This window comes from Strix aluco, chromosome 1 (assembly GCF_031877795.1).
Source record: "Strix aluco isolate bStrAlu1 chromosome 1, bStrAlu1.hap1, whole genome shotgun sequence".
In the NCBI taxonomy this organism is placed as follows: Eukaryota; Metazoa; Chordata; class Aves; order Strigiformes; family Strigidae; genus Strix; species Strix aluco.
Genome location: NC_133931.1, coordinates 118,322,785 through 118,341,853, shown reverse-complemented (window position 1 = coordinate 118,341,853; position 19,069 = coordinate 118,322,785). Strand labels below are relative to the sequence as shown.

General features: G+C 37.7%; 1 protein-coding gene across 2 annotated transcripts in view; it reads left to right on the top strand.

Annotated features, from left to right (window-relative positions):
- Positions 1–14,293, top strand: part of CCNY (cyclin Y) — a 131,166-nt gene extending 116,873 nt beyond the window's left edge. For both annotated transcript variants that reach the window (XM_074832191.1, XM_074832201.1), the window contains 3 exons: positions 29–195; positions 4,362–4,524; positions 11,281–14,293. In XM_074832191.1, the coding sequence (XP_074688292.1) occupies positions 29–195; positions 4,362–4,524; positions 11,281–11,397 (447 nt within the window). In that variant the 3' untranslated portion in view covers positions 11,398–14,293. The remainder of the gene's footprint in view (positions 1–28; positions 196–4,361; positions 4,525–11,280) is intronic.
- The last annotated feature ends 4,776 nt before the right edge of the window (positions 14,294–19,069 follow it).

The window sequence follows — 19,069 nt, the reverse complement described above, 5'->3', positions numbered from 1 at the left end:
AAGTCTTTATTTTAATGTGTTTTCACAGGTGTATCTTGAAAGACTTTTAACTTACGCGGAGATAGATATTTGTCCAGCAAACTGGAAGCGAATTGTACTGGGTGCAATTCTACTGGCATCCAAAGTTTGGGATGACCAGGCAGTGTGGAATGTGGATTACTGCCAGATCCTGAAAGATATCACGGTCGAAGACATGTGAGTTCAGTATGTTTATCTTTGTCAATGAATGCCAAGATCTGTGTGTATGAGGAGGACAGGAAGTTCTCTCATAAATTATATGAAGTTTGTATATCTGTGCTTTATCTAGACATGATGAATGCTGATAGATGGCATGAGGTCTACTTGACAGTTGCTTACATAGAAGACATGAATTATTTTTGTTTTCTGGTTGAAGTGTATTTTACCACTGGATGTTCATGCACAGTGATGAAAACAGACTGCAGAATATTTAAATGTATGACTTGACAAAAAACCCCACATCCAATGAGCTGACCCGTATTCGCTTCAGCAACATTTACTGTTGTGCTAGTTCTCCCTACAGACAGTAAACAAGCATGTAAGGCAGGAAAAAAAATTGTTGTGATTCTAATGACCCTTAGATGATCACTCATTTGTTGCTGTTATACAAAATTAGTGCTTTTGGGTTTTTTCCACTTGTATCCTGCTGAATTCATTTCCAAGATGTTAAAAATCTAGTATTCTAATTTGCAAAGAGAAATTTCCATTTTTCCTTTTTTTTTAATCTGATGGCATTCTTAAGAAGTGCATATTGTAAGAGAATAGAGAGTTGATATCTGGCTAGATACTCCTGAGTCATATTATGAGTATATTCCAACAGTAATAAAAAGAACTGCAATAATAAAAACAATTAAGATCTTAATGTTTACAAATACTAAAATGAACGCTCATTTCACTAAATAGTCTAGTGCTTTTTTTGTTTGCCTGGTTAGCAGCTATTCCATAGACTGGCTGAAGTGCTGGGGGTTTGTATCATCTATATGTTCAGGGCTGAGCCACATACCATGGACACTTTCCAAGGTGCCCTAACCTGAGCAGGTGTGCGTGCGAGAGCGGTACTGGAAGGGCTGCAGTTGGAATTGGTGCTGGGATGGGGCAGGAGGGGGGGTGGCGGAGCTGGATGCCTCAACAGGCCACTGTGGCTTGTGCATTTGGAGAGTGATGCTTTTAGTGTACTGGTGCACCCCTTTTTCTTATAAGAGCTAATAACAATAAAATTGTTTAAAAGTACAGTATCTGCATGTTTCAGAGCTCTTTAAAGCAGAGCTAAATATCTGTAATGAGTATACAGACTTGTCTCTGCTTTAACTCATGTAAGTCAGGCTTGCAGCCACTGAAGAATCTGTTGTGGATAACCACTCTGAGACGAGGGACAGAGATGAGAAGAAATGTTTATGCAGACAGAATAGTTTTTGAATCTCAGTTTGCAATCTCAAAGCAGTGAAAGACCAAGCGTTTTTGCTAAAGCAGCCCTGATTTGGTTTCTTAATAATTTGCTGTTTGTCAGATATATAGCTGGTCTAAAAATGATCTGTAAGGGAAAGGTTGAATGTTAGGGGTCAGCTGATTGCTTTAAATTAAGTGTGCTCATACACTACTAGATAAGACTTATAAATTGTGAGTAGCTGTCATTGATCAAGTAGTAGAAAAGTTATCTCTAAATCTTGTGTTAACAAACAATTTGTAATAAGGTAGGTTTTGTTCCCGAGTCAAACTGAAAAACACAAAGCCTGCATTGCTGTGGTATGCTGTAGGTACTTTCATTAGTTTTCAGGAGAACTCTTACTTCAAAATAGAGGTGGGAAATACCACTTAATGCCATTTCAGTATCTGTTTTAAAATTTGTAAGCTACTGTAAGGATGGTTGATGATAATTCTTTTCCAACATAACCCAGACAGAATGAGATTTCCAAAATAAAAGGAGAGGTTAGGGGGGACAAGAAGCTAAAATCAGGCCCTTCACATTTCTATGTGCAGTATTATTTTATGCAAAACAATCTGAGAATGCTTCCTTGACTGTTTTGAGTGTTTCCTGGATGGTTTTGCTAAGCTACTTTTCCCTTGATCCTTTTCTCATGCTTTCGGGTATTCAGTGGCAGTAAGGGCCTCGCTCCATTCACTCCTTCTCCAAGGCAAATGTGGGAGCTTTTAAAGCATTTCTGAAGTTGGGACATGAGCTGGAGTGCTGAAAAGCTTGAAGCAGACTGACAGGTTTGACTGTGCCGTATGACAGTATTAATCAGGAATGGTTATAAATACAAGTTTTGAAATTGCTGATTCTTAGGGCTTTTTTTTGAAGACAGGTGATGAGGCATACTGTGATGGTGTGAAAGGAAACAAAAAAAGACGTTATTGTTTTTGACAAACACATGTGATGGTGCTACTGTGAGAATTTGCGCTTGAGCTATATAACACCATTACTCACGTGGCAGACCTATGCTCCCATGCTAACATCAGCCCTCTTTCTGCACTGCATATTCCCTAAGCCAAACTATGGTGACTCCTTGTCTTCAAAGTTTTTAGCTTCTTAACCTTTTCTTAAAGATTTTAGGCTTCTCACAAACTGCAAAACCAGAAGCCTTTGGGGAGCCTGTGCTGTCTATACGGTACTTGGTGATCTGGCTCAGGGGCTTTGTGTTTGAGGCTCTGTGTGAATTCTCCAGCAAAGATTTTGGTGCTTGTTGACCTGATGTTTATATTCTTGCTGCCAGTTTTTCCAATTTTTTTTTTCCTCCTATCCCTAGTGTAGTGGATTTTTTTTTTCCTTCTTATTTTTCAGGTAGTTGGGACAGTACCACAATTTTGAAGTGTCTAGCTCTACGCAAGATGGGAGCTTTCATTGTTTTTATTAATAAGGCAGAAAAACTGTAGGTCAAAATCTTCAACTGCTGTGAATCATTCAGCATAACTGTATCTTGCAAAAAGCATCATGCAGACCTTTCAGTTTATAAAAGTCAACAGCAGCACATTGAACTGTGCCTAAAAGCTGACAGAAGACTTGGGAGGACTGAAGGACAGTATATATCTGTAGTCATGTATGTAGACATCTTAAAATGTAGGTTTTTTAACATGGATTTTTTAAAAACTAGAATCTTCATCAGTGTGAATTTATGCCAAAGAGTCCATATCTAGCTTTTAGATAGTCTTTTAATGTTAATTAATATTTATCATTATGTAAACGTAGAATTTTGGCAGAGAGTGAGTGAAGGTAAGGAAGGACAATGATTACGATTAAAGAGTGGAGTGAGAAGAAGTAAAATCAGTGTTGAAAAAGTAGTGTACCAGTACTTTTTATCCTCAGGTCCTTCCTCTTCTATTGCCAACTGCCTGCACATTCCTTGCACACTTACACTGCAGTCAAAATGTAACTTAAATGCAATATCACAGTCAGTCAGTACTGCTGGTAACACAGCTGTGCAGTCCCTATACTCTTCAGCAAACATGTACAGCTTTTACCACCCATTTAATTTTTTATTTCTCATATCTTGAAATCACTGTTCTGAATATATCATATGTTCCTGCATAAGTATTATGTAGGATGTCTAGTTACCACACAATTTATGAAAATTTCCAGTCCTTAATTTTGTTGATTTGCTTATCTCTTAATATACTTTTTAATGTACTGGTGTAGGTAACAATGTATTGCTATACCAAAGTTTTCACGGAGTGGGAGCTCAGATAGGACCTCTGTTCCTATCGGGTATTTTGGCAAACACATTGGTTTAGGTACTGAAAAGCAAATGATCACCACCGTGAATTTTGGTTGCATGTCCTAGGGAAAAATTGCTTCATTTTGTTCCTAAAGATAAGGCAGTATGCTGAAAAATTCAGGTTTCCCATGACCAGTTCTAAATGATTGATTATGAAAGGCTGAAGTGAGAAATTAAGTTCTCCAGTAATTTAGGTGCTAGAGTAATTTGCAGCATTTATGAGAGATGTCTCACAAATTTAGGGCATGTCTGCATTTTGTGTTTGCACAGCTGTGTGTGCAGACCCACCTAGTGGAAGTACAGCAGAAACTGCAAAAAATTTTTTTTCCTGCTAGCTTTTCTTTCCCAGATTGTATTAACTAAACTGATAAAGGTGCCCTTCCACTAGCAAAAGTTTGTGTCTGGATTTGTTTGGCATAGCAGTAGGAGCTGCAAGGTGCAGCATCTTTCATATTCCTCGTTGGTGTATGTATGCTGACAGGACTTGGTAGACTAGGTCAAACCTTAGGCTAGGTTAATTGCATCTGGCAAGAATAAGACATGAACTTGGTTTATACCATTTGCAATTTAAAGTAAATTACATTCAGAATGCACAGTCTGAAGTATGTTTTCACATTTATCTTCTTTCTACAGGAATGAGCTGGAACGGCAGTTTCTTGAGCTGTTGCAGTTCAATATTAATGTTCCCTCCAGTGTTTATGCCAAGTATTATTTTGATTTGCGTTCCCTGGCAGAAGCGAATAACCTGAGTTTTCCTTTGGAGCCCCTCAGCAGGGACAGGGCATATAAACTTGAGGTAAGGCACTTTCTTTTTAACATGTGCATAGTTGAATATATAGGGGAATTTGGAATTTTTGCATTTTCTCCCTTTTCCTATGTCTTCCCATATATTCCCATTGGATATTAGAATATCATGTGCCCAAATAGTCAAAAGAGTTTTGTTTGTGCTTTGGGTATTCATGGACATGGGGACAATTTTTTTGGCCCAATTTGCTTCATACCTTGTTTGGCTTTCCATTTCTTTTTCAGTTCCAGTTGTCTGAATTGGCCTTGTGAAAGTACCCACAAGTTTTACAATTACTCTGTACATAATCTGGGTTTGTGTGTTCATTTGGCTTCTTAAAACTGATTATCTGCCTTAAAGGACAGAATATGAACAAGTATTGCTGAAAGTAACTATTCCAGGTGCTTGTTATCTGTTACTGCTCCACTTCACGTGGATCCAAGTCTGTTATCTCCCGTGGTGTTTTTCTCAGTAATGAAAAACCAGAAATGCGCACATGTCTTCAGTGAATAAATCATGAATGCTTATGAGACCTGAATATACCATGTGCAGAAAGCACTGTGTCGGATGGTCTGGACCTGTGAAATGCAGGGCACTATGAATTCCCACAGACACAGGAGGAATTTAAAATCATCAGCCAAGTGTGTGTACTTTGCAAGACTGGAATCCATTTTTTCCTGAGCTTTCTGATAAGTTTTTCAAATAAGGGCTCTATTGCATGACTGTGTACACATTTTGTTACTAATGTTGAAATGTGTCATTAGTTGCTAACTGCTTTTAACGTTGCACATCTTTAATTATGTAACAGCTTTGCACTGGAGATTGCCAGTGGGTTAGAGTGAGCTTTGCATGTTCTGAAACTCCTAGTGCTCCTGTAAAACAGGCAGGCAGTACTGTACATGTTTTTGTGGGGAGAAATGCTGTGTGGGAAGGTTAATTGACTTGTTTGTGACTGTAACGGGAACAGAAAGTGGTGGAAAAAGAATCAAAGCAGATTTCACTAAAGTTGTATTTCTCATTTCTCATTGCCACCTGTATGAGTTTCAATAAGGCCAAATGCCGGGTGCTGCACTTGGGCCACAACAACCCCCAGCAGCGCTACAGGCTTGGGGAGGAGTGGCTGGAGAGCTGCCAGTCAGAGAGGGACCTGGGGGTGTTGATTGACAGACAGCTGAACATGAGCCAGCAGTGTGCCCAGGTGGCCAAGAAGGCCCATGGCATCCTGGCTTGTATCAGAAATAGTGTGGCCAGCAGGGACAGGGAAGTGATCTTACCCCTGTACTCGGCACTGGTGAGGCCGCACCTCGATTCCTGTGTTCGGTTTTGGGCCCCTCACTACAAAAAAGGACATTGAATTACTCGAGCGTGTCCAGAGAAGGGCAACGAAGCTGGTGAAGGGTCTGGAGCACATGTCGTACGAGGAGCGGCTGAGGGAACTGGGGGTGTTTAGTCTGGAGAAGAGGAGGCTGAGGGGAGACCTCATCGCCCTCTACAACTACCTGAAAGGAGGTTGCAGAGAGCTGGGGATGAGTCTCTTCAATGAAGTAATGAGTGATAAGACAAGAGGTAATGGCCTCTAGTTGCACCAGGGAAGGTTTAGACTAGATATTAGGAAGCATTTCTTTCCAGAACGGGTTGTTAGGTGTTGGAATGGGCTGCCCAGGGCAGTGGTGGTGGAGTCCCCATCCCTGGAGGTGTTTAAGAGTAGAGTCGACATAGCGCTGAGGGATATGGTGTAGTTGGGAACTGTCAATGTTAGGCTAATGGTTGGACTAGATGATCTTCAAGGTCTTTTCTAACCTAGACGATTCTGTGATTCTGTGATTCATTTTTCTAAATATTCTTTCTAAATTTCTCAGACAGCTCCAATAAGAATGTAACTTAAATTTGTCTATGGAGTTTGATGTAAATTTGCATCAGATTTTGTTTTTATTGAAGAGAATTTAAAAAAGTGAAAATTCATTGGGGTTGTAATCTTAAATGAAAAGAGGTATTTTACTAAGTTATTAGATGGTGTGTCTTGATAATAAGTGTTATTACTTGTATTAAAATTGAGTGAATTACTTTCTGAAGAGAATTTAGTACACAGTGTCTCCCAACACTCTCAGTCTATATCGCACACAATGTATAACAGTGGGTTACAAATTAAGGTAACAACAATAGCTCCTAAAACCTTAGAAGAAAAGAAACTAGGAAATGACTGTAAATATCCAGAGAATACTGGCGGTTCTTCTGTACTAACTAAAGAGAAGGCATGTTTAGAAAGAAATAATGGAATTTTTTTTCCATTAAATCCATATTAATAAATTTTTTCCCATGTTGGGGATGCTTTGTGCTGCTAGCAGAAGTTGGCTGTAAAGTAACCCTGCTAGCCAAAGAGGATGTCTTCAGGGAAAAGGAAGAATATTTGCTGTGAAACCAACTTGGTCTACCAGCTCGTTGCCTCTGTTCTGTGGCCAGAAGGAAAGAACATGATGGGAACTGACTTGTTCTCTGGCAATACTTGGTTGTCATTAGTGTGCCCTTGAAACTAGTTGACAGCATAATTTATAGTCTAGTTCCTTGAGCACGGTTAAGCACTTAGCTTGCCAAGAGTTATCAAAATGCATTTGCAGCACTTTTCTAGGTCTCTCATGTGCTGTTCAGCCCAGAATTCTCTGTTTTTAAAACAGTTGCCTGGATTGTCAAGTGGAGTAGATGTACTACCACACAGGCTGTGATATTTTTGATACTGAGAGAAAAGCTGCAGTCTGTCATGAAAGACAACAGACTCATAGCGACTGTACATATGCAGTGGGAGGATTTGCCTTGTCTGGTAAACTGAAAGGATCATGCTCAGTCCTAAGATTTAAAACAACTTACTGACATTTGAGATCTTGAAAGGTCGTGAATAGAGAAATGGTTATGTTATAACACATTCTTTGCTACTTTTGCATTTTCAAGCTATTTTATGTATCTAAAGCAGAAGTATTAGATCTGACATGGCAGAATCTGCGTTGCTATTTCTGCAAATATCATGAGGTTCACATACCTGTGATGGGAAAAAAAAAAAACAAAAAAACCCCCAACAAACCATAAGACCAAGTACAAAGCTAGTAAATACTGTTCCTGATCAGATGGAAATGCTGGACAAGATTCATCAGTACTTGTTAAAAATGACATCGCTTTCTGGAGCATCTGCAGTGGATGTTTTTCCTTATTTAATGTTTCCACAATTGCCATTTAAGAAGCAGCTTTGTCTTTTAAATGACTGAATAAAAGTAATTTTTTCTTACTTTTCATCAGCCTGTGGCCTAAAAGTGTCCTGAATTATACCAGTCCACCTAGTAGCCAGAAACCATCTTCATGAGCCCGCTTTTTTTTTCCCATTGTATGGAATCATGCAAGTTAAATATGGCAAATAACCTTTCATTAGATCATCCGGTCTGTCTGCCTGCCAATGCTGTTTGTTCCAACCAGCATATGTTGTAGTGTCCTTTTAATTATGTCAAATGTCAAGGCTTCCTTTGCTTTTCCTGAGAACTATTTTCTAGTATGGGAGATTCTCCTGCCAAGAAGGTTGTTGGGTATTCAACCTTAATCCACTATTTTGTAATTTCATACTATTTTACCTGGTTATTGTCCCATGTACTGAGTTGAATATGAGTCAGATTCTGCTCTTCGGGGTAAATCCCCAAAACGTGCCTACCCTATTTCTGCTTGTGATCTTGGCACTGTGCTCATTTCAAGGATAGATTTTGTAAGAGCATTTGTTAGCGCACTCCCAATTTAACTGACTGTATGTTGTGTTTTTTATTGTTAGGATAACGCTTGAGCACATAGTTCAAACCCTTTGAACTACATGCTGTATTTTCTTGACCCGAAAGTACAGAGTTCCATAGATCAAACAGACAAAAAAGAAGAGAAAAAGATGTAAATTACAAGTAGAGACAGTGGAGAACTGTCTGTATATCCCTTCAGCTTCCCACTGTCGCAGTGATTGATTGCAATCCTGTGTGTTTTGTATGCTCAGAACCCTCTTAGCCAAAAAGTGAACCCTCCTAGCGCTTAGGGATATGGTGTACTTGAGAGCTGTCAATGTTAGGTTAGGGGTTGGACTAGGTGATCTTCAAGGTCTTTTCCAACCTAGATGATTCTGTGAAGTGAAGGGAGGGCAAAACTCCCCTGCTCTTTTTTCAGGAGTAACCTGATGGCTCTTCTTCTCATTTTCCATAAACTAAGGAGAAACCCCATCATCACAACTCACAACTTCTAGTTGTTCTAGTGATCTTTTTTTAACATTTTCCTTATATATAACCCTTCCAGACTTAGTCCTGTCCCTGCTAAGTTCTCTCTGGTTTGTCCATTTTTGGGGGTGTTGCAGCACTTGCAGTTGTGTGCCTTTGTGCATTCCCAGCAGTGAAGCCACAGCCATCCCAGCTGCTTTTCTGCCCTGCACAAACACGTGCATGCAGCCAAAATTTATACTACTACTGCCTTTCTCCCTTCCCCTTTTTCCTTACCCTCCCCATTCACCAGTGACAGTCTCATCCAGAGCCATATAACTCAACAGAGAAACTGACTTCTAGTTCTGTACACATATATATAATGGAAGAATATATATGTATGCAATTTTGTAGCTGATCACAAATATTACAATCGAGTCCAACAAAATTTCATGATTGAATAGTGTTGCTATTTTTAAGAATGTTTTGATTTCATATGAGAAAGGATTATTCGCAACTGTCAAAAATTTCTTTTTCTAGCAATAAAAGAAACAGAAATATCTGATGACAGGAGGGTGTTTATAAGCTATTTGGATTTATTTTAACTGAAGGACAATAATAAATATTTACAATTTTCTGCTTTTGTCTTGTTTCCCCATATGTTATGCTACAGTTGACTAACTAACTTGCCAAATAGGCTCCAAATGTCAATTTTGTAAATTATTTGCAAATGAAGAGGCATCTTTAAATACAGGATTGCTTTAAACAACAGTCATGGTGTTTCTTATCCATATGATTGATCACCAGAGACTAGAGATGCCAAATAATAAGTCCCACTTCCAAGCAAAATTTCATTTTGTCCGACCAAGTTCCAGAACAGAAATTTTCCTGTGAAACAGGAAATTTTGAAGTGATTACCTTCTCTGGCTGTTTGATGCCTAAGGTAATAGCCTGATTTGGCAGCTGAAAGAAGCTGAGCTCCACCTCAGTACACCTATTTGCCAAGCCATGCCTTGGCACATTATTTCATGATTAAACATTTTTCATTTATTGGATTTTAAAGACGATTGAATTGCATAAACTTTCTTAGTCCATTGAGTTCCTGGTTAAAGTAAATAAAATGTCATTAAGCGGTTTTAAGTGAGTTACGTTACGGTCTACTAAGCAACGGGAATATTTGCATTATTTTATTCTGTTGTTCTCTTCATCTGCACCAAGAAAGAAAACTGTGTTCAAGAATGGTCTTAACAAAAGGAAATTTAGTTTCCAACTAAAAAGTAGCAAATGGTTTCTTGGTGGTGGTGTGGTAGGTTTTGTGTTGTTTTCAGTTTATTTTTTTTAATTTAACCGTGTTTTGTGGCTGACTTGACCAAAGCGTTAGGTGAACTTGCTCTCAGATATACAAGTCGTGTGCTTCTGTCATACCTGCCTCTGGTCTTTGCAGGACTATTAAAATTAAAGAACTCCTCCACTGCTACAACTGGAAGTAAAGGTCAGGAAAGAAAATGATGATCAGTGGAGTCAGGCTGTTTATTTGTATTACCTTGTTTTATAGTCAAACACTTGTACTGGTTTTGTTTGTACAGTACTTTTCATTAAACATCCTATCTTAAGATACCACTTAAAAGTATTACTGACTAAACAAAAGTACTGTTTTAGTTCATCTTAATTTTTAATTTGACCTTGAGTACTCCTTGCAGTGTTTTCTCTGCAGTTCTGCATGTTTGATCACCAGAGTTAACATCCCTACTGATGCCAACTGTAGTCTGTCCCAACCATATGAACTAATAGACATGCTCTTTTAGGACACAGTATATTTGTGTATATGAGATCCATAATAAATATTTGTTTTAAACTTTGCTAAAAACAGTAGAAGAAACATAAAACGTTAACTCCAGTGTAGTATAATAGGAGTCGACATTCAAATAATGTTTGTCTCTCTCTTTAAAGGGTTTTTAACATTTCTATCTATCTTTAATGCAAATTAAATTATTCTGAATATGAGTTATGTTTTCCACTGGCACCATGTAAGATAGCCTGATCACATAGGGATCACCATCTCCTTCCAAAAGTCAAGTAAACATCAGCTCTGTAAGAGAAAAATATAATTGCTACAAGACTTTTTAGGAAATAAAAAAATTAAGAGCCATCCTTGATATAAATTCTCTAAATATACTTACAATTTCTGGAATTGTTTTGTTAAGCTTTCCACAATTCTTCCAGAGTGAAGTGCTATATGTGAGTTACCATATAGCAGTGTGTAAGCATTGTCAGCTACCTCCATGACATTGTTGATGGTTAAACCTGTAAAGAAAAGACTTGGAATATGCTCACTGAGTCCTTCAAAAGCAGCTGTGGTGGGCAATGCAATGTCAGTGTGTTTCTTTCTTTTAAGATTAATGAAATGAGAAAGAGGATTTGGGGAGAAGCCCTTAACATGTTTTGCTTAATGAAGTGACTTTTTGTAATTGTACCTATATGTAGAAATCTGCATGTAGTTTTATTTTACCTGTACAGCCTGGTCAATGCAATTGAGGGTTTTTTTCATTCTTTTGTCTTACAGGCCATTTCCCGCTTGTGTGAAGATAAATATAAGGACTTCAGGAAAGCTGCAAAGAAACGGTCAGTCAGTGCTGACAATCTGACTGTGGTTAGATGGTCCCCTGCTATTATCTCCTAACAGAGGAGACTGGAATATTCCTACGGACGTACTGTTTCATCCATCCATTTTGGGGGGAGTGGGCTGGGGGCGGGGGGATAAAGAAAAAAGACTTTTGATTTTTTTTTTTTATTTTTAAATCTGTCGAGCTGCCTTTACAGTGCCTCCCCATTGTGTAGCACACAAGTAAAATACCTAGTGGAAGGAGAAATGGAGAAATCGCTGTTTGGGAGAGAAGATGGGCATCAATTTTCTTCTCACTTTTGCTAAGAGCTTTACCTTTCTTATGAGGAAACAGCAAATCAGGTGCTTGGAAGAAGAAACAAAAAACTGAAGTAGAGGCAGAAAAATATTTAAGAACTGTGCCATTTTCTAATGTGCTGTATTCATGAAGAGAAATGGCAGCATGAAAACAGACCATGTAGTCAGATGACTGTGCACTAGAGGAATGAAGTTGGGAGAGTTCCATCTTAAAGGTTTCTCTTAATATCTTTTTTATTTTTTGTTGGTTTTTGCATTCCTCATTGCTGCTTCCCAAGATAAATTCTTCCCCTTGCACAGCAGCAAATACGAAGTCTGTATTTACAGTAGCACAAGCCCCTGAATAAATAGCATTGGGTTTTTTCACTGCACTTTTCTCTGTAAGCTGTCTTATTAGCATTATTCTTCGTAATTATTATGCATATGTTATATTTCTTGTATGCCTTTTCTTGTATTTCAAAAGAGAGAACTTGACCATAGTGCTGAACCAAAAGTGTGTACAGGGATCAGAAGATCTTCGTAATTTCATGATGTGTTTTATTTATAGTATACTTGGGTGCGTGTGCCTTCCTAAGTTCTTGGAATCATTTATTTTTCCTTAATATAAAGATACAGTTATTAAAGTATTCAGATGATGATGATAAGACTTGGGCCAAATCTCTGAAATTTGCAACAGATCTTGTGATCCTTTTTGCAGATTTTCATAGCATTAGAAGTTTAGCAGAATTCATTTTGAGGGAGGTTTTTTTTTATGTGGCCTGACTAGTTCATTCCTTCACCTCCAGGTCCATTGTTGCAAGCAATATTCTCAATTTTTATATGTTTACTTTAAATCAAAGTAAGTCTCTTTATATAAAATAAAAAATAATAAAAAAAATTGTTCCAGTGAGAAGGCCTGTAGAAGAGCAGAATGGAAATCTTAACAAGGTATTTGTCACATGTAGATTCGATTTTGAAGCTAAAATACAAACCCTCATGTTTTTCAGTGTAGGTGCTTGTAGAAATTAAGAGTAACCGAACTGTGAACATAATTTTCAACCCTGATTATTATGCTCTTCTGTTGTTGTTAGTAGTTCCCTCTTACTGTGGCTGTTGCCCCCTTGGAATCTGTAAGAACCTTTTATAGAACATAACTTGTCAGTATAAGCATATTTGCATTATAACGCCCCAGGGTGTTCCCCCCCCCCCCCCCCCTTTTTTTTTTTTGCACAGTTTAGAAAGATATAGCTGGAAACTCTCAGTTCCCTGAAATCCTTTCTTTGCGACTATCGCTGAAATGAATGGCAACAGACGTCCCGGATTTATGCACTACTGTGGTAAACCATAAAGATTCCATATTTGTTTTATTAAGCCCTATGGGCTTGTAGCAAACCTAGGGGCCCAGAAATGCACACTTGACTTCCAGTGCAGTGCTAATCCGATGCCTCTGGGCAGAGAGGCACTGACAGGATTGAAGTAGTAATACCAAACAGTTTTCTGTTAACTTTCTAATGTGATTTGTATAGTTTGAGACATGAAGGTTTTGTCCATAAATTCTCCTGATGTCCTTTGGGCCTTTAAAATCTAATTCTCATCACTTCTTGTTGTGCCAATGCATCAGAACTGTGAGTATCCAAGTCCATTTTCCCCTTGAACATGGAATGTAAGGAAAGTCTTTATAATAATACAAATGCAAATCACAGCATTTGAAACCTCTTTACAGATAGTATCAAAAGGAACATTTTCAGAGCATTTGAAATTCATCCTTTATAAGCATAAATTTAGGCTTTAAAAAATACGTAAAATATTTTGATTTATCAACACTTTGCTAAACTGTTTTCCATTTACTTGATATCAGGAATATTGGTTTTATCCATTTCTGGGTGATAGAGGTTTGAACTTTGGATTATGTAAAGATCTCAATGCATCTACTATAATTTTTGTGAAGTTTATTAAACTACTTTAAAGATTGTATAGTCTATTTATTGTATGTATGTACATACAGTCTGATACTTTAAAAAGTGGATTCCGTAAAACCTGGCTTAGTCTTGTTTAGACTATTGAATATCGTTTTAGCCTTGTGCACTGGACTCTACCTCTGTATAGGAGAATTTTCCATATTCTTAATTAGTACTGATTCTGTGATTAACTTGGTTATGTTTCTTGCACTAAGAATTAAAAAAAAATCTGCTGTAAGTGTGGATTTTTTCTTTAGTTTAAGTTTTGCCATATAAATCCTCTACATTTAGATGGATGTTTCTTTCCTTCATGGTTATAGGATAATTCTTTGCTTTTTCTTCTGGTTTGTTCCAGGGTTGCCAAAAGATACAGTACCTGTCAGTAAATCTTAATGAGTGTCTTTTGTTTGCAAGGTATTGTATACCATGTAATTAAAAATGAAATATTGTTTAGGATTATGTTGTGTTTAGTGTAGTTTTTTAAGCATTACTGTATGGAAAATGCCATTGCAAGGTTAGAGAATCACCCGAGGTGTGAGAAGGGAGGAGAACCAAATAGTGTTTTAATTAACAGCACAAATACATTGTGTTTTTCATTTCAGAACCTGAAACTAAAGTTGCTGTAAATGTTTTCTGGATTAAGGTTTTCATTATTGCTTTGGTCACCGTCTCAGAAACGAAAAGGTGTAGGAGATGTAATAAACCTGTCCCTTCAAGCATCATTGTCTTAATGAATTATTTTTACATGTTGAGCCAGTGGGCCATTCCTTTGGTCATTTATGCATTGGTAATTGGATAAATATTTGAAAAAGGCATCTTGTAAGGGTTTTTATTCATGCATCCCTCTGCAGCCCAGAGATTTTTCCCTGATTATTCTTTCCATCTGCAGACTTGTTTGTATTTCATTTTTTGTTTATATTTCATTTTTTGTCAGTGATATATATCATTCTGACAGACTCTGTTCTTTGGCACTGAGAACACTGGAGTCACATGATAAAGTGCAAAAAGAAGAAAAAGGTCAAACTGCCTTTTCAATCTTCTACAAGCCCTATCAGTCTTTCAAATGGTACATGTTTTCTATTGCTAAAAATATACAAAAACCTGTCCCATAGCAGGGTAATGGTATCCTTTTCAATAATTGTATTTTTTATTTATCTTTTTTATTTTTATGAGAGAGATCAGCATATATGGCTTAGTTTCCCTTAGCTTATTTAGCTTAGTTTATCATGTAAACTAAAAACATGATGAAAGATCTGTTTACATTTATGGAGCCTTGGTTCAGATTTTGTTTTTTAACACCCCTTTCTCTACTTCCTAGCTTTCCTAATGCCAGAAACCTTAGATATAACCTAAAGATTAGAAGTAGAAAAAAACCTCATCAGAAAAGGGTGATGGTGTATTGGTGGCAGATGACAAAGTGACATCTGGTAGTGTTGGCTATATATAAAAATAGCAGTACGTGGGAGGGGGGATAGAGGAATTGAAAGGGCAGAACCAGAAAAAACCCCAAAGCCTTAACAGCTGAAGCAACAAATTATTTACAGTCATCCTTTGTTGGTAACGAACACTGCATTTTCCAATGACATGTTTAAGCTACTAACTGAAGTGCTGCACATCCACTGCAGACTCATGCTGCTCTGTGCTTCTGCGTGGTCTTAGTAAGGAATTCACTTGACCTGGCTTTTAGCACTTTCCTCGCTGCTGTTTCAAACACATTTCTGTAATCAGAATATTATTCCTTTTTGCTTGAATTGACAGTTGTTGAAAACATCTGCCTGCCTCTGCAGTGTAGTGCCCACTTAGCATCTCTAACAAGTTCTAAGAAAAAAACCTCAAATATAAACACAAACACAAATATAAACACATTTTTTGAATGTGACCTAGATGTATACAGAAATGTTAGTATTTACACCTAAAGTGCAGTAAGTGACTTTCTAGTTTCTGTTTTTTCTCTTCAACTGAACTACATCTTGAGAAAACCTAATGAGAGTTTGAGCTGCATAAACCAAAGGTAATAATAGAAGATATGTAGCAACCGGTTAGGAGACAATGCTTTAAAAAAGGAAACAAGATTTAGAAGAAAAGCTGCTGATCATAAGGAAACCAGAAGTGGTAGCAGACATAGATTATGATGCTGAAAGTGATTGTTTCATAGTGTGTATGAACCTGCTTTTCTGGGTCCTCTTACGAGAATCCACAAAAAGTGACTGGGGAATCCCAGAACCACAGCTTGCAAATGTCTGAATGCATTAGCCAAGAAAGCCGTGCTTGAGTTTACTTCTGTTGCCTGGACTGGGTCATCAGGCTCTTCCCATTAAAGAAAGAAGCAACAGGATGGCAGATTGAAGAAAGGCAGGTGACAGAGCAGTACAAATAGACTGTATTTCTTGTGTTCCTTCTAGAATGGTTGATGCAATTTGATGTGAAAAGAGAGTTGTTTTTTCATGCCTTTTACACTGTGTGTAATGTGTTTCAGCATTATCCATGGAGACTTTCAACTGTTACAGCTGGAGATACTCTTTGGTGATGGTAGGCTAAGCTAAGCAAGCTTCTTGGTGTGGTGATAGGTGATAGTATAGCTACATTTCCCATATGAGTTGTCAGGAATCTCTGTAAAGAGTTTGTAAAGCTCACTCAAGGTGTGGACAGTATCTTTTGTGAAGATGTCAATGGAGTCTACAGTCTGAGAGCAGCAAACAACAACAAAATGTCGAAAACTGTATTTGTGAAATACGATTTCACAATGTACTTGCATAATTTACGTAATGTACTTCCATAATTTACTTTCAGACCTTTTTTCCTTGCATCCCCTATACTTAGACTGGGGTGCTGTGGTAACTAATGCAGTAAAGCTATAGCTAGAAAATTTTTGCAACTAACACTGCTGCCCCCTTTGAATTCACTGGCAGTGAAGCACATCCTCAAAAGGCAGGTGAAGACTTACTCATGTGACATCAGGACTTTACTAACCAAGTGTTAGAGTAAGACACCTTCACGTAAGAGATTCTACAGCACACTTAAGTCTAGACCTAATTCTTCTCTTATCTGTATGTTTTCTTGCTTCACTGCCTCTGGGTTTTCATGCCCCTTTATTTCAGACATTAGTACATATTACTCTCCATGGAAACAGTATCTTGGGAACTGGCAGCTGTGATACACCTGCTGCCTTATATTTAAACAATACAGATCATCCTGTGACCACATACTTCTCTTTCATCTATTTCAGGCAAGCTAGGCATCCTTCTGTGGAAAAAGGAGAGGCCAAAAAGATGAAGATTGGTGTGCTAGAAGGGTTATGAGGCAGAATTAGGTATGCATAGTTTTAAAATAAACCAGGAAATGAAGGCAGGCAAATGTACTTGTATTTTCTGTGGTGTTAATACCAGAAAGCATTGATGATACTTTAAGCGTGGTGATGATAAATTTCTTGGGCAAGGAGTTTGAGGGATAATTGGATCCCTTCAACAGGACAGGATATGCAGATTGTACTGCCATAAATTCCAGGAAGAGGAAGACCAGGTTGTACTGAACAAAATGCCACAGAAGTAACACATAAAATACATACACCAAATAATCTTGAATGTCATGCATTAGAATTGCAGGACTATTTTAGTGTTGACACACCATCCAGCAGTGTTTGGAAGGATTGGTGGTCACCTTACTTACATAATTACATCTTGCTCCTTTTGTGGCCTTAAAGTAAAAAGTCATCCTGTGCATGCAAAAGCTTAGCACATTTTATAAAGTACTAGAATAGAATCAGTAATATTTGGAGGTAGACTTTACAAAAAAAAAAATAAAGGTAGAAGAGCATGTGTTAAGAACAAAAGCTGCTGGGGGGAATTTGGTGGTGCTGTGGGGCTTCATCAGTATGAACATTGTGTAAAGAGAGTCTCCTGCTTGTGACACCACCTAGTACGTGTCAATGACACTTTTGAAGTCACAGGGTGAGAGGGTGAGAAGAATTGCAGACACACACACAAGCAACCCCAAGTCCATTGTTGTAGTTAAAGTAATTCTGCATTAGCACTAGCAGAATTGTGAACAGAGATGGAAAATTATCTTCTAACTTCTTCATGTAGTTGCTTTGCACAAAAGTAAAAATGGTTTAAATGTCCAACTCGCCACCAGCATTTGTAATGTTAAATGTTTAGCTTACTTATTACTGCCAACAAGTATGTATCTTACATTTTACCATAGGAATTAGTCTACAGTTAGAATGTAATCTTTAATGGTGCTTTATAGGGCACCAATTCTAAATCTCTCCTCTTAAGAAACTAGAAAAATTATTCTTGTAACCTAGGAAAATAGGTATATCTTGATATTTTTTGAATAAAGTGATCTTCCAGATCTGCTTGGATTTAAGGCTTTGGATCAATGATTTCTTCAGCTGAACAGAAATAACTACTACAAAGCATAAAGCAGCAGTATTGACTTAATCAAGAGAAATTATGGTCATGTCACCCTGACACCAAGCTTCAGTGAACAAAGGACTGGCCTGATTCTTCTGCTTCCCCGTTTTAACAATGAATCTACTTCTGAATTTCAGTGAAACATCTTCATCTAGACCATGAAATCACGTTTTTTCTGTGGTGGCTTGTCATTACGGTACGTCAGAAAGGCTTTTTTTTGTTCTGCTCAGTTTTGCTGGCATGTGGCAAAACAAAGTCGCTCTGCTCCTGAAAGCATGCAGACAGCTAAACCATGCATTAGCTAGATCTGTGTGCTTAGATACCTGAGTCCTGGCTGTGACATTTTTCCTTTAACTTTTCTAAAGAATTTTCCGTTAGAAAAAGAAAGCAGGGCCAGAAATCAGTTGTGAGTTTTCTCTGAAATACATGGATTGCAAATCAACATTAATTTTTCCATTTCAGATTTTTTTTTTTATAATTTCAGATTTGAGCTGAATTTTCCTTGACAAAAAATTTCAGTACGTGAGTGTGTGTGCAAGCATTTATTTTTGGTATTAATTGCATTAGATAAGGAATTTATATGGCAGTTGCTAATAGAAAAAACAATTATTTTAAATGTCATTTGAACCTGTTGTTTGCCCCCCTGAGGAATGCATTTGTCTGGATTCTTTGACTTACTAAGAATAGGTAAATCCGATGATACAAGATTGCAGGTTTTGGCACTGTCCCCTTCATCTTGTAACATGAACAATGAACTTTTTACAAATTACGGTATGAATGGAAAGCTTCAGAGAATTGGGGGAATGGGGAACTGAGGAAAACTGGAACTTTGATTTCTTCAGCACACTTGCTAATATCTATCTCCCTCAGCTTTTCTTCTTCATAAGGTGTCCTTAACAGCTTCAGCATGTTAAGAGTGGATGTAATGTATTCTCCTGCATGCAGAAATGCTCAGGATTTGAACAGAAAACCCCAACCCTCATCAACCCTTTTTAAGACTTGAGGTGAGTTCCCAGGGAAGTCAGGCTGAAATGCAATATAAAATGGAAATCTAGGGGAGCAATTGAAGAGGATCTCTTGGGG